The sequence below is a fragment of the Amphibalanus amphitrite genome, unplaced genomic scaffold (assembly GCF_019059575.1).
Source record: "Amphibalanus amphitrite isolate SeventyFive unplaced genomic scaffold, NRLGWU_Aamphi_draft 000102F_arrow, whole genome shotgun sequence".
NCBI classification, from domain to species: Eukaryota; Metazoa; Arthropoda; class Thecostraca; order Balanomorpha; family Balanidae; genus Amphibalanus; species Amphibalanus amphitrite.
In genome coordinates, this window is record NW_024881597.1 from 180,001 (window position 1) to 195,696 (window position 15,696).

At 48.0% G+C, this 15,696-nt stretch overlaps 1 protein-coding gene across 2 annotated transcripts in view; it reads right to left on the reverse strand.

The window, feature by feature from the left end:
• LOC122380613 (neuroendocrine convertase 2-like) overlaps positions 1-15,696 on the reverse strand; it is a 32,692-nt gene that overhangs the window by 6,585 nt on the left and 10,411 nt on the right. For both annotated transcript variants that reach the window (XM_043363917.1, XM_043363918.1), the window contains 7 exons: positions 15,287-15,448; positions 13,052-13,198; positions 12,092-12,168; positions 5,037-5,125; positions 3,935-4,110; positions 2,284-2,496; positions 1,652-1,752 (listed from right to left, as the gene is read on the reverse strand). In XM_043363917.1, the coding sequence (XP_043219852.1) occupies positions 1,652-1,752; positions 2,284-2,496; positions 3,935-4,110; positions 5,037-5,125; positions 12,092-12,168; positions 13,052-13,198; positions 15,287-15,448 (965 nt within the window). The remainder of the gene's footprint in view (positions 1-1,651; positions 1,753-2,283; positions 2,497-3,934; positions 4,111-5,036; positions 5,126-12,091; positions 12,169-13,051; positions 13,199-15,286; positions 15,449-15,696) is intronic.

Consider the following 15,696-nt stretch of genomic DNA (forward strand, 5'->3'; position numbering starts at 1 on the left):
TGCAAATTCGAGACGCCCAGCTGTCTTACTGAATTGCTTGCAATATACAACAGCAGAGCTGATGGTATGGAGATTCTTACAAGCATACTCGGCAGTCGGCGAGGAAAATTAAGTTGCCTTGATAACCTTGTGAAAATTAGGCCATACCTAGCCATCTTTATCTGCCAAGGCGACCTGTTAACACAGCCTATTTAATTTTGTTTGTTATAGATGCAAGGCAGTGTGCTCAAAGTGGCTTGTTTTAACAGAGGAAGTGCCAAAGTCGGATCCATATCCATTGGGGGGGGGGGGTGAAAAGGTATTGATTTAGGGTATCCACGCGGCCTCTCTGTCCCACTCAACTAATTCAACTGGTTGCGGCTTCCTCCGCCAGACAACCCCTCTCAGGAAGCTCATGTATTGCGCGCCATGGTGACTCGAACCCAGTCTCTCACTGCCGGGAGTTCAACGCTCTACCAACTGAGCTAGAAGACGAAGTCAGGCTTCAAAAATAGATGACCAAACTATTTGGAACGAGTTGGATTTTTTGCGTAGCGCAATCTGTCTTCGTCGGTCAGCCCTGTTTCTAATTTCTAGCCAGCTTTTTGACCAAAAGTAGTATAGTTCTGAGCATTACATGCGTTATTTATTCATCACAAGACAGCATGCTGACGGCATGACGAAAGCCACTGCTGTGAAGGAAATGCATCCCGCAATCATTTCACCAGTCGGCTCTTCTCGTCAGTTCCTTTATATATCTAGAATAGAGATGTCAATTGGATACCAACTTTTTGGTATACCGATACCAAACCAATACCAACTTGGTATTTGGTATTTCAATCCTAATATGTTTGGTATTTTGTTGGTATTAAAAAAACCCACTAATGCAAAAGAGGCTGATAAATTGGTAAAAAGTTGGTATTTTCCTCATTCTCCAAAGTTGGCTTGGTTTCGGTATATCCTCACGGTTTGCTTGGTATTTGGTTTGGTATCGGTATTCCGATTTTCTGTAATTGACATCATTAATCTATAATATACCAGCAGAGGAGTGGCATAGAGATGCCTCAAGAGAGCCATTCTGTTACCACTTTGGAAATGATTGGATCATATCTCACGTTACACGGCTTTCAAGGAAAATACTTTTTCTGGAAATATGCTGCGTGTTGGCAGTAGTGCGCTGCAATGCAAAAACATCATTAAAGACGAAATGCAGAAAATAATGATGAAATTGGCTACGCTCGTTGTACTATGCGTACACTATCAAATCTCACAATTTTGTGTCTTATGTTGAGCATCTGAGCATCATTAAAGGATGTGCTATATGTTTTGATACCTTCTTAGTTTTTAGATCGGCAATCAATGTGGAATAGTGAAAAGAAGTTTTTTAAATGTTTTAAGCAGCCCGAGACTAAAAAAAAAAATGTAGAACAGTGGCAGAGGCCAGAGCATGGGGCTTCCGATGTTGAGAAGCAAGGCTCATGAATCGTACCGGCGTCCGATCAACGAGACTTCTGACGAGTACGATCTGCGGTTTCCTTACATAACCGATGAAAACTCGACACCTGCTTTGAATATAAATACCCGCTCACGGTTAATCCCAGCCCCACACCCCTCCCAACAGAATTCAACGCTGGGCATCATTCGGTCACGGAGACGGCTGAATTCAACTCACTTAGCCTCCAGAGCCAGCGCGAAGACGCCAGCGGCCTCAGGCGCAGCGGCAGACGTGCCAGAGTGGGTCTTGGTGCATTGGCCGTACAGGTCAGTGGTGGCCTGGGGGCAGACGGGGTCAAGTCAGTGGGAGCCTGGGAGTATACAATGTCAGGTCAATTGTGGCCTGGGGGTACACAAGGTCAGGTCAGACAGGGTCAAATCAGCAGCAGTCTGGCGAAGGTCAGCTTGGGTCTGTGGAGGGGTCAGACGGTCAGTCCACTCAGGTGAATAGTTTTGCTCTGGCTAAGAAACGAATGGTCCTCAGTGCTGATAAGAATGCCAGTACAGGGCATTGGAAGGCCCCAATGAGATAGCTGGTCTGACTAAAGGAGAAAGAACCGGTTGGCTGGGTCTTTTTACAATCACTGCAAAGCGTTTATCATTCAATACACTATACATGTACGATGTGCATAGACATAGATAACATCGTCATGGGGCATACCAAGCGAGTGGAAAAATATTACTATAGGTTTGCATGTAAGTCGCTGTAGGTGCTGGTGCACTGACGAATGCTAGGGTGGCGGTAAACCCCCGAAGCGAAGCTACTATCTGGCGACTGGTTGTGTTCTTTGTATGCCCATCGACACTTACCACGCCCGTGGTGGGGTCCTTGGCGCCGTTGGAGAAGGTGGACGCGATGGTGGACGAGCAGCTCTCGTCGTAGTGGGCGTTCTCGCCGTCGTTGATGGCCGAGTTGATGGAAATGGTCCACATGCTGGCCGCGTAGCCGTCGCAGTTGCAGTCATCGTCCTCGCCGCCGTCCCCGGACGCCCAGACGTAGATGTTGCCCAGACCGTGGCGGCCCTGCGGCACAGGATAGAGACATAGGCGGCGTAACGGGGAGGGCACCGGGGCACCGTGCCCCCCTTTGATTTTGGCATCTTAACACTAGCCCTATGGGCCAAAAATCGGCATGGAAAGAATGGGACCAAAAATCGGTTATGCCCACCCCCCCCCCCTTAATTGAAGGTGTTCCGCCGCTGCTGGATAGGGAGGGTTGCAGAGGTTCAGTGAGGTTCGCAAGGGTTCGGAAATAGTTAAGAGAGGATCTCAGAGGTTCATAAAGGTTCAGCAGCGAGCAGAGGCCCAGTTAGGTTCCCAGAGGCTCAGTGGGGTCACAGAGGTTTAGTGAGGTTCAATGAGATTCATTGAGGATCACGGAGACTCAATGAGAGTCGCAGAGGATCACTGAGGTTTAGTGAGATCCATCAAGGTTCAGTATAGGTTATAAAGGCTCAGAAGGTTTGCGCAATCTGAGGGCTCATATTGAAAAAAAAATCAACTGTAACTACGGATAAATCAAATTTTCACGGTGAATACCGTGCAGCTACCAATTGGCACAGCCGATGTTTGCTGTTAATTAATTGTTTTAATATCCGCTATTTCCTCTACGAGCCATTAGCGTACATTGTCGCGCAATTATCAATGCACGCTATAGCCGCTGTCGCCATGCCTGTATGTTGCTATAACAAACAAGGTTCTTGTCAGCTATGTTCCAACCATATTAACGTAGTTGTTCATATCACGAAGCCATCCTGTGAGCCCCGGCACCTCCCCCTGTGGCGCCCCAGTTCAGAGGGTCTGCTGGCACTCCGGGGTCGCCCGCTGGTGATGACACTCAGGTCACACGGGTCACCAATTTCCTGTTGCTGGGCAGACCGTCCCGAGGGGCCCCAGTCGCCGCCGGAGCGTGGATGCTATGCATAATATCAGCGTCGGTTCATGCCCGGAGAATCCAGGTGCCCTGGTGGACTGTTAGGAGAGATAGTGATGGATTGCAGCCAGGTAATGCTGAGCATGAAACAGGAATCGATTTGGATGGCATTGAGCGATGAGCGCCAATTTGCTTCATCAGGCAATTCAGCTCTCTATTGAAAATGTTTTCGACTACTGACGAACATTGAACGAGGAGTATGGCACTGATTCATTTTTATTTAGAGACTGGCTGTCTATGGTCTGTCTCACCGCTTCTCCTTGAAGGAATGTGAACCCGTCGGCTGTTGTCCCGTTCCGCCCGTGCGCCCTCCCCGTCCCGTTGACAAGCAATCCCCATCCCTGTGACGCTCTGTCTCACCCCATTGACACCCCATTCACACCCCGTTGACGTCCCTCTCACATCCCAGTTTTGGCGCTCCTGTCTCACCTCGTTGACGCTCCTCTCTCACTTCATTTACACCCCTGTCTCACCCCGCTGACGGCCCTATCTCACCCCGCTGACGCTCCCATTCCGCCCCTGTCTCACCTCGTTCACGCCGCGGACGATGGCGCGCATGGTGGCGTTACGCGGACCGTCCACCGTTTCGCCGTCGTCAGTCGGGCCCCAAGATGCCGAGTAGATGTCGATCAGGTTCGGCTCGTGACCCATACTGTTGGCCTCGATCAGATCCGTCATATACGGCTGGTCCAGCATACGGATTCCTGCGAACACACGTCCGGGCATACACAGACGTCAGGCACATATGAGAGGCGATTTACTAGAGTTGCTTACTGGATGAGATTTGCCTTAGAAAAGACGCCAGAGGACAACTTTAAAAAAAAAACTTTCATCAATAAGTATAGCCTAGTTAGTACGTATATTCACCTGCATATCGCTTTTTATTTTCACTGATCAGTGCAAAATCTACTACCATTACATAGCTAAGGGCTGTCAAGCATATATTTTTCCTTTCAAGGAAAGCGATAAATAAACCTCAAGAGTTACACCTAGCATTGTTTTACTCCGTGTCAGTTGAGCTGGTTATCTGAAATGGCATGCGACTGGCTCTAAACTAAGCCCTGCTGGCAGGGAGGGCGAGCTGGCTGGTTAATTTCACGGTACGGTGCACCGGTGACGTAGGCTGAATGCTGGGGACCGACGTCCCTGGCTAGCGGCTGAATACTGGGGACGTAGACCGACATCCCCGGCTAAAGACGGAATTCTGCGGACCACGACCGATGTCCCTGGCTGGTGGCTGAATATTGAGGACCTGGACCTGAGAGTAGGGCGGTGACCGGACCTCGGGTGACTGAGAAAATTTAGGTATAGGGTTTGGGCGGGGATAGGACCGCGGTATGGCTGAGATTGGTAGCCGACTGGTGAGGGTAGGGCAGTGACCGGGGCCGCGGCTCGGCTGAGATTGGTGTAGGGTAGAGCGAGGACTGGGGCGGAACGCGGTCTGACGGTGACCGCGTGGCCATGGTCCGGCTGAGATTGGTGGCAGACTGACTGCTTGAGATAGGGTGGGGCAGGATCGCCGTTTGGCTGAAGTTCGTCACTGGCTGCACTGAGGGTAGGGTGGGGACCGCGCCGCGTTCTGTCAACGGCTGAAAACGCAGTTGGACCCGATTGGTAACTAATTACTGACCTGCCACCCGAGAGTTATAGGCGATACCGACTCCGCAGACCCCGTTGTCACGTGCGGCCGACACCTCGCCGGCACACCGGGTCCCGTGGCTACGAGAAAAACAAACATGGAGCAGCGGTTAGGTGATTCAATGTCATCACATTCATCTGTCGTGATATTGTTGAGCAAAGTCAAGACATGCACAAGAGGCTTAGCCGTGCGCCTCAGTAATAATTCGGCTGCACGTGAATAATGGAGGAGCGACGGATCGTTTCTACTCTAGGAATCAAAGGCTAACTATATCATTGAAGAAAAACAAGGCTTTTGCCAAAAAACAACCAACATGGTAAATATTGTATTGACGTTTTAACTTCATCTTATGTTATGAGCAAAAAAAGTATTAACTTATAAATTACTTTTAGTAAAAGTCGTGCTAAAAGCAACGTAACACACAAAACTGTGCTGGCGTCCTTGTCGCACAGATAATTCTCACACTTTCTGAGGAATTTTCCACACATGTGGCTACGAGCGTGATACTATGAACACTCGTGATATATGGTGTATGCGGGAATGTTACGTAGGCACACGTACAGGTTGGCACGGCTAATGATCTGGCTCACGAATGAGGCCTTATGCAAGCAAAGATCGAAATGGATATCATGCATATCGTATGTTATGGACATTGCACCATACCTATTACCTGTGTGAACATAAGCGTATGGATAGTTTCAGCTATGGCTGGAAAACAGGCTTAAGCGGTGTTGAAATACCAGCTGAAATATTGCGCGCTGAAATAAGGAGCGTATGGTGTAGAATTAGGTGTTTGAATTGAGCTTGCGGCTGCTTCGGTTTGCTCAGTCGCTGCCTCGAAAATAAGGCTGATGATGAGTCACGAGAGGTCATGGAATCAGGACCAGATGCCTCTTGAGCTTGGTGACCCCAGCTGCCTGCCGGTTAACGTCCGGCTCAAGCCACGAGGGAAATCGCTGGAGAACGGGGCAGTATAATCCCGTGAACTGAAAGGAGATTGGACATCATAAAACACCAAACGATCGCCATTATTTGGGTTTAGGAAAGAACTTTCCGTCATAAAAAGCACCATTGCGCTTTATACCAAAGCAAAATGTGGTATAAATCGTGACAATAGGCGGCAGCCAGAACAGTGTGGGGGGGGGGGGGGGGCATACCGGGAAAGAGAGGGGGTAATCGAGGTGATGTGTTACGCCCAGGGGAGGCTGTCGCGGTGTTGCCAGCTGCCTGGCGAGGGATGATTTATAGTCCAGCTATAGGCAGAGCCCGCGCTCCACGGCGCTATCGGCACTCCAGCCACCATATTTAGTGCATTGTTGACGCACAGCTCGCAGAAATATATGATGTCGGTGACCCCGACGCAGCGCCTACGTCGCCAGATGACAGGGTACTTTAGTATGAAATGTTGCGGCTAGGATTGAGCTGATAGCTATAACGTGTGTCTCCTAAATCTTAAATAAATTTCAAATGAATCTAAAATAAAATCTTAAACGTGGACCGCACCGCTAAGCCTTTCTATGAAATATCACCAATACGCACTTTGATGTAATGAAGTATTCGAATACGAGATACGAGATCCTACTCAGGTAGGCGAGGCGGCATACAGCCATGAGGGTTGAAGTGCAAGCTATGCGAACTGTTTCGGTCAGTTACATAAGATAATTACAAACGAACAGCACAAGGTATCCTTCTCAGTTTTGTTCATTAGCAGTAGTGCAAACACATCAAAAACTTTTCAGTGCTCATTCATCATACTTTGAGCTGCCCTTTGCAATATTCGTATCATGTTTGTTTCTTATCTTATTTTCTCTCCAGGGCTTTTGAACACAATGGTTGGTAGTGATTTACTTCGTGCTGTAAAAGGTAACAAATAATCCAACATGTTTTTAAACTCTAATAGGATTGACTTTAGGTCAAACTACTGCAAAACCTAGATTGCTTTCATTGATGGAATTAACTGCTCGCAAACATAGCAATTGTTGAAATTGCTTTTGATTATTGATATGTTTTCGAGGATAATAAAGCATTCGTTTCGTGCGGGTTTATGCCAAGGAACGGGCGCCGTTTCCAATTTCTTGCGCTATATTTGAAAATGGTATCTCGGGGGCCCATTGCCAACAGATTGAGGGCCGAGTTACAGCTTTGAACGCATTGTTTTAGGATATAAAAGGAGTGTGTTTGTAAGGGAGTCAATGATTAGAATAAAAGCAATGATGTTTTTATAAAACGTTCACTATGTACTGAAGTGGACGAATCCTTCTTGAACAAACAGCTAGCTCGCGAGAACAATTAAGCACTGACAACGAGCAGCAGTGCAAGATGACATATATCACATGTTTCCACCATCAGTTCCGCGGAGTCCAGGAAAATGTGTTTCTTTTTTACTCATGTGATTACTTTTGATCGACAAGCAAACGAACGATCATGCCTGGTTTTGCCTTGTAAACAGAGCTTTATCAGTATATGTTGCAATAAGTAAAAATCCATTAGAGTAAGAATCGCTGTCTAGCGTATACTTTTTATATTAACGAGTGCTTTTGACAGTCTTGAGCACCTCAAACTCGTTAATTATTCGCCAATGTGCTACTTCAACAGATGATATAAGAATTTTCGAAAACTAAGCCAAATCTGGAAATTTTGCGAGAGAATGACTGAAGCAGTGAGCTTTAGTAAATGAGAAATTCGTTAAGCTTACATGTAGATTTTTTAACACGTGCATATCAATTATAATCCAGGTTTGAAGTAGGCTGGAGCTCTGATATCATCTGTATGGAGCGATCCAATGTTTTAATTATAATTGGAAAACAATGGGAATGTTCTTGGGTTATATGTATTACTTTAAGTTGGCTACACAATACACATGTGTTTCGATATAAATCTTTTTCAAGCCATAAAGACAAAGTCACTGTACATAAATAATTCAATATCAATATCGATGTTTACAAATGACACCAGCAGATCGATAGGAGCATGCCTTGCGACATCAAACAACCAGCAGCCTCTGTTTCTATGGTTACAAAATTAGCCCGCGCCCCACTGGGGGGGGGCTATTTATAGCCCCCCTCCCGTTTTTCTGCAATAACTTCCAAACCGCTTGACGGATCGACGCCAAACTTTCAGTACCTTCGGCTGCATCAATTTGACACCTTGTGTCAAAATTTGAACTTCGTAGCTACCATAGGTCGGCCGGAAATGACGTCAGAGTGACGTCATGTTCGTCCGATTTCGACGCAAAACATTGAACCACGGCACTCGCTCCCAAGAGCTCAGTTTTTAAGCTAGATCCAATCTCTTTGCATGAAAGGACTCAGAATTGACCGCGCTATCAAACTGCCATCTCGAATTTTCAAAATTTTGAAAATTTCGAAAATTTACATATATAAAAATCAAAATGTCCGTATGTATGTATGTATGTAACGCGTCAGTCACGCTTGGCGGGCTATTGCTCCGGAACGGTGCGGGCTACGGGGGTGAAATTTTGGACTTAAGTCGGACGCGTGCATCTGTTTGTTGTATTAAATTTTGGTGGGGGTGGGTTTGATGGTTTGCACGTGGCGGGCGCATCTTTGCAGCATTTTGGGCCGCGGCCGGTTTCGAGCAGACGGCACGCGCCTTAGGCTCAGTTTCTTCGCTGCGAAAATGAGCGAAATCAGAGCCGGCAGGTCACTGACCTTTGGCAATGAATACCGGAACAGAGCACCGCCGGCCAGGAGGAGACGCCAAATTTATTCTGGCCATAACTCGGCCGCTACTGGGCCGATTTTATTGAAACTTGATTTATTACGCTGCGCGTAATGCTGTCCCTCTTTACGCTGCGCGTAATGCTGTCCCTCTAGTCACATATATAAAAATCAAAACGTCTGTACGTATGTATGTATGTATGTAACGCGTCAGTCACGCTTGGCGGGCTATTGCTCCGGAACGGTGCGGGCTACGGGGGTGAAATTTTGGACTTAAGTCGGACGCGTGCATCCGTTTGTTGTATTAAATTTTGGTGGGGGTGCGCTCGCCGGTTTGCACGTGGCGGGCGCATCTTTGCGGAATTTTGGCCGCGGCCGGCGCCGAGCAGACGGCACGCGCCTTAGGCTCAGTTTCTTCGCTTGCAAGACTGAGCGAAATCAGAGCCGGCAGGTCGTTGACCTTTGGCAATGAATACCGGAACAGAGCACCGCCGGCCAGGAGGAGACGCCAAATTTATTCTGGCCATAACTCGGCCGCTACTGGGCCGATTTTAATGAAAATTGATTTATTACGCTGCGCGTTATGCTGTCCCTCTAGTCACTTATATAAAAATCAAAACGTCTGTACGTATGTATGTATGTAACGCGTCAGTCACGCTTGGCGGGCTACTGCTCCGGAACGGTGCGGGCTACGGGGGTGAAATTTTCGACTTTAGTCGGACGCGTGCATCTGTTTGTTGTATTAAATTTTGGAGGGGATGGGTTCGGTGGTTTGCACGTGGCGGGCGCATCTTTGTGGGATTTTGGGCCGCGGCCGGTTTCGAGCAGACGGCACGCGCCTTAGGCTCAGTTTCTTCGCTGCGAAAATGAGGGAAATCAAAGCCGGAAGGTCACTGACCTTTGGCAATGAATACCGGAACAGAGCACCGCCGGCCAGGAGGAGTCACCAAATTTATTCTGGCAATAACTCGGCCGCTACTGGGCCGATTTTAATGAAAATTGAATCATTACGCTGCGCGTAATGCTCGGCACCTAGTTACATATATAAAAATCAAAATGTCTGTACGTATGTAACGCGTCAGTCACGCTTGGCGGGCTATTGCTCCGGAACGGTGCGGGCTACGGGGGTGAAATTTTGGACATAAGTCGGACGCGTGCATCTGTTTGTCGTATCAACTTTTCGAGGGGGTGCGTGCAGCAGTGTGCACGTGGCGGGCGCATCTTTGCGGGATTTTGGGCCGCGGCCGGCGCCGGGCAGAGAGCACGTGCCGTAGGCTCAGTTTCTTCGCTTTCAAAACTGAGCGAAATCAGAGCCGGAAGGTCACTGACCTTTGCCAATGAATACCGGAACAGGGCACCGCCGGCCAAAGGAGTCACCAAATTTATTCTGGCAATAACTCGGCCGCTACTGGGCCGATTTTATTGAAACTTGATTTATTACGCTGCGCGTAATGCTGTCCCTCTTTACGCTGCGCGTAATGCTGTCCCTCTAGTCACATATATAAAAATCAAAACGTCTGTACGTAACCCGTCCGTCACGCTTGGCGGGCTATTGCTCCGGAACGGTGCGGGCTACGGGGGTGAAATTTTCGACTTTAGTCGGACGCGTGCATCTGTTTGTTGTATTAAATTTTGGAGGGGGTGCGTGCAGCGGTGTGCACGTGGCGGGCGCATCTTTGCGGAATTTTGGCCGCGGCCGGCGCCGATCAGAGAGCACGCGCATTAGCCTCAGTTTCTTCGCTTGCCAAACTGAGCGAAATCAGAGCCGGAAGGTCACTGACCTTTGGCAATGAATACCGGAACAGGGCACCGCCGGCCAGGAAGAGACGCCAAATTTATTCTGGCCATAACTCGGCCGCTACTGGGCCGATTTTATTGAAACTTGATTTATTACGCTGCGCGTAATGCTGTCCCTCTTTACGCTGCGCGTAATGCTGTCCCTCTAGTTTTATATAATAATATTCAAAATTTATATTTGTATATTTTTTTTCAAAAAGTTTTTGACTTTTCGAAAAAATCGCAATATATGTGACAGAACGCATGATTATGACTAACTCTAGCAAGTTTTAGCTAAATATCTTCAAAAATGGCCAAGCTATACGCATTATTGCAAAAAATTCACAATTATTAATTTTTCAAATCAATTTTTCAGTACGTATTTGACATCGTACACCAATATAAATGGCACCATCGTGTTCCTGAGCTCAAACTGCATCCAATAGATACCATTTTTGTTGAAAATTTTTAACTTTAAAATTTGACCTTTTTTGACCTGAAAGTGACCTGATCTAAGCTAAATTCGACTCAAAATGACCTCGAATGACACAGACGACAGACATCAAATTAGAAATCTATGGCCTAAATGGACCATAAAACATGTGTCACGTGACCGACGCATGATATAATATTTCCGTGACCTGTGATGACCTGACCCTGACCTGAAAATCAAAGTACAAGTTTGGTACCCTCAAGGTATCTAGGGCATCTGTTCACAAGTGTGGAAACCAAAAATGAGCCTGATCTGACTTGTAAGACGGCGGCCAGAGCCCAAAATGTGAACAAGCCAAAATGCTAATAATTTTTACTTTGACCTGATCTGTGACGTCATCGGTGACCTCGAGGTCAATGAAATTAGGTTTCGCTCGACAGTTTTTCCGGGGCTATCAGACGCCGTTTGAATTTTGACGATCGGCCCAGTAGTTTCGGAGTTAGGAGGGGGGGGGCTATGAATAGCCCCCCCCCCCCCCCCAGTAGGGCGTGTTATACACAGACCGCAGTGGGGCGCGGGTTAGACCCAGGTGGGCTGACAGTGACGCGGGACTATTCGTGGAGCCGCTTCAACGACTGCCTATCGATGGCCGAGTGAGTGCCTTATCACATCGGTGAAGGCTGAAACAGACCCTTTCGGCAGTCAAGTAATCGCATGCCAGAGCCTATTCAAATACATTAGCTCTCGCTTGCATCAGTCGCTCGCACGGAGAATGGAGATGCGTGTGATTAACGTGAGCAGTAGGCTTGGGTTTGAATAGGCTCTGGCATGTGATTTCCAGACTGCTGGAAGAGTGTTTCCGGCTTAGAGCTGGAGAAATCGGGGTGACAGAGCTGATGTCAAGCATGAATGAAAAATAGATTTGAATTTATTTTCGCACCAATTTAAAACTATATGTTGTCATTCATAGGAGTGAATTGCTAAACCAAAATCAGCAACTGCTGGTCACAAAGTACCTGAGTACAACTGCTGAGCAGTATAGGCATTTGACAGGTCTATGGGTCGCTCACCGATGCGCGGGACTAGCTTAGAGGGCTTAGAGGGCCCCCTGCCTTTACTTGAGAGAAGCTAGCCGGTGACCTGAGAGATGGACTCACCTGTTAAACCAGTCGTCGGTGTATCGTGGATATGGAAACGGGTCGTTACTGCTAAAATCGTAACTAGCCTCGGCATTCTGAAACAGAGGGACGGCATCCATTCAGCACAGTCGGTGAGAGGTCAAGGTTCGAAAATTAGTTTATGGCGATTTTTTCCAGTAATATGAACTTTTCCGGTTCAGCAATCAGCATGTCAAATGTTGTTTTACGGAGATGTGAGCAATGCATTTCGAAGCAGTGCTAACTAAACGGCGTACCGCTAGCAGCACCGTTTATATGTAATCTGGAAAGTAGGGAGAGACTCAAATCCGCCTCGTCCTAGCACTTGCTAAATTTAAGCATACTCGCAATTTCTCTGACATTACCAGCAATGCCTCACCAACATCCATCACATAATTGGTAAAAGCAAAAACAATGCATTGGAGAAGCCTTTTCACGCTCCAAAATGTGAGAATTCAACGGCAAGAAAATATACTCTTTAGGCAAAATGCACAAAAGAAGAACATGGAAACCTGGTGTTATGTAAAACTGTACCAGTATAACTAGTGCGCACTATTCAATTTTTCCTGTTCTCACATTCTTATTACAACGAACTCGTTTGTTAGAATATGTGCTTTTTCAATTAAACAGTACATTTAATTCCCGTGATTGCAGAAATCAATCACTGAGCGACACAGCCGGCGTTCACAGGGAAGCCTCGTTCCAATGAGTCGTGATTTTGTTAGAAAACTATATGGCTTCAACAGTCGTCACGGACACTCGGTACCCATGACTAGTTAGCAAAGCACTCCCGTATGTTAATTAAGGTATATAATGCACACAGGCTCCCCCCCCCCCCAGTTACTCACGAAGCGCTCCCGCAGGTCGGGGTGTCTCTCCTCTCTCTCTCTCTCTCTCTCTCTCTCTCTCTCTCCCTCTCCCTCTCTCCCTCTCTCCCTCTCTCTCTCCTCCGGTACTCACAAAGCGCTCCCGCAGGTCGGGGTGCATGTAGTCGACGCCGTCATCCATGATGGCAGTGGTGACGTTCCTGCCCGTGATGCCCTGCGCCCAGGCCGCTTCCACGTTCAGGTCCAGCTTGGGCTTGCCGCCATTCTGACCCGTGTTTTTCTGCGGCACAGAGCACGGAATTCACATATAACAAGTAAAATAAGGAAGATAGCGCAAAATGATACTCTAGTTACGTTATTGGATATAACATTGTTTTAAAATAGTAGAACAACTCTGCGGTCATTGCGTCGAAAGGTAGGCTGGTTGTGTGGAAATTGCAGAGAAACATGAGCTTCTTTGGCTAGCCAAAACTGTTTTGCGCTGAAACGGGATCCGCTTGAAGCGTTGAAGAGCAATTTAAGCCAGATGGGTATAGGATAATATGACTAAAACAACCAGACGGGAGATGAGGATGTCGCCGCACAACTGAAACAGATCTGTACGGGTTTAGCTATCACTGCGGATGGAGTGTCAAAGTTCGGGACACTGGTCCATTAGAGCGCGGTGTTTGACGCCCTCGGCCAAAGGTTATCTGGAAAGCCCTGTCGCTGATTTGAGAGTGGGTGCACTCAGTGACAGGTCAACGCGCTCGCATTATCCTTGGCTAAAAACTTCCGGGGAAGCGTTCAAACTATTCAGGGATCTCACCACTGGCTAAATGACGATACGCCTTAAGTAACATAAGATTATCCTGCTGCTTTGTGACCCACATTCTCTGTGGCCGCTTGTATTGCAGTGAACTTCCAGAAATGTGACGATATTTGTTAACCCTCGCCGGCCGAGGGGGGGGGGGGCGGGTGCCGCCCCCCCCCATAGGGTTTTTTCGCGATAGCTCCGAACACGCTGGCGATAGAGAGCTTAAACTTGGCATACCTGACCTTTGATCCAAGCCGGATCTTTTGACACCAACCGCATTTTTGGGTCAGGTCAGGTCACTGACCTATGACGTCATAAGTGAACCTCTGCACGGTCTTCAGATGTCGCAACTTCGCAACGCCCTCACTGCCAGAGGAGATGTCACAGGGAAATGAAACTTGCAGGATCTAGTATCCATTATGAGTGTCACAACTTGTATATCTCGGATTTTTCCTAAAGGTCATATGAGGTCAGGTCATTTTCGTGACCTCACCATTATAAGTCAATGGGGAAAAATGAAAACTGCTATTCTGGCGCCGGGAACGATCTCCAACTATCTCAAGCACACAGAATCGTGATTTGATGCACTCCTTGAAAGGTTAGATGCGTCACTTTTGCAATGTTGACCTTGCGTGACGTCATCTATGACGTCATCAAGGTCATATTCGTTTTTCGTCAATAACTCTTGATCAAATTGAGCTAGCGAGTCGAGAAAGCCACCAATGGACTCAGGAAGACCTGCCGAATCGAATGATATGCGACATGACCTCTTTCGACCAACTTCGTGACCTGGGGGTGCTGACCTGACCTTGACCTGAGGTCAACACCCCAAGTTGACCTGACCCGGACAAAAAGTATACCATTCGACGCACCTGAGCGAGGCGAACACGACGCTGCCAAAATCGCGGCTCTGCGGCCGTTTTTTGCGAAGTTATTCACCAAAAACTGAACCGTACCCTGGGGCACTTGACCTGACCTCAGAGGTCACCGGTTGACCTAGGACCTTAAAATCGGGTACCAATCTCTGCGTCTTGTAACGGCGCACACGCTCGTTTTTCCGCGACGCGCTAGCTCCACCAGGGGCGAAACGGCGAGGGGGGGGTCGTACCCGCCCCCCCCCCCCCCCCTCGGCCGGCGCGTATGTAGAAAACCAGTAGGTCCGGCGAGGGTTAATAAAAGTATGGCTACTAAGACTTGGAGGGTACAACTCGATCGCATTTTTACCATTTTCACTGTATAAATCAGGCGAACGACTGACCATTATTCTAGCTTTTCCCCCCTCGGAGTTACATAATGCATAAGCCACCAGTTCAGCCCGTATTTGAAACCCAATTCCACTAAAAACGTTTTAGCGCAAACTGTCGTGCTAACGAGTACTGGCATTGCAGGGGCAGGCATGTCGCACTCAGACACATGCAAATGACTGGGTTGTTTTGCCTGCTAAGTACTTTTTCGCGACTCGAAGTCAGTAAAAACAAGCTTGTGTGCCTTTTAGTCAAGCAAAACCAGCAGCCGAGCGAAAAAAGTAGATCCCATCACCGCATTTCACAATATCCGCCTTGGGGTACTTACCAAATACCACTGGTACTTAAAGAACGGGTCAGTGGGGTCTTTGTGCGGTTCCAGCTCCACCAGATTTTCGACCCGCAGTGGTTTGTATCCGCGCCGCTGCCGGAGCGGCCGGAAGCCGCGCTTCTGACGGCTAAAGCCGGTCTGCTGGACTACCCGGCGAACCTGGTGTGAGAGAAAGTGAAAGGATCAGATAGGGGCCACGCTGCGGACCTGGTATGGGAGGGGGTACACGCACCAAGCCAGATATAGGGGAGGACCAACCTGATATGAGTGCGGGTACAAACACGTATATGGAGATAAGGATATGCTGGATCACCCTGCAGACCTGAGGTAGGGAAAGGTGCATGTAAATTCACATACAGAGAACGGCACCTATAGAAAACAAAGAAAATAAGCGTCCACTCAAATGG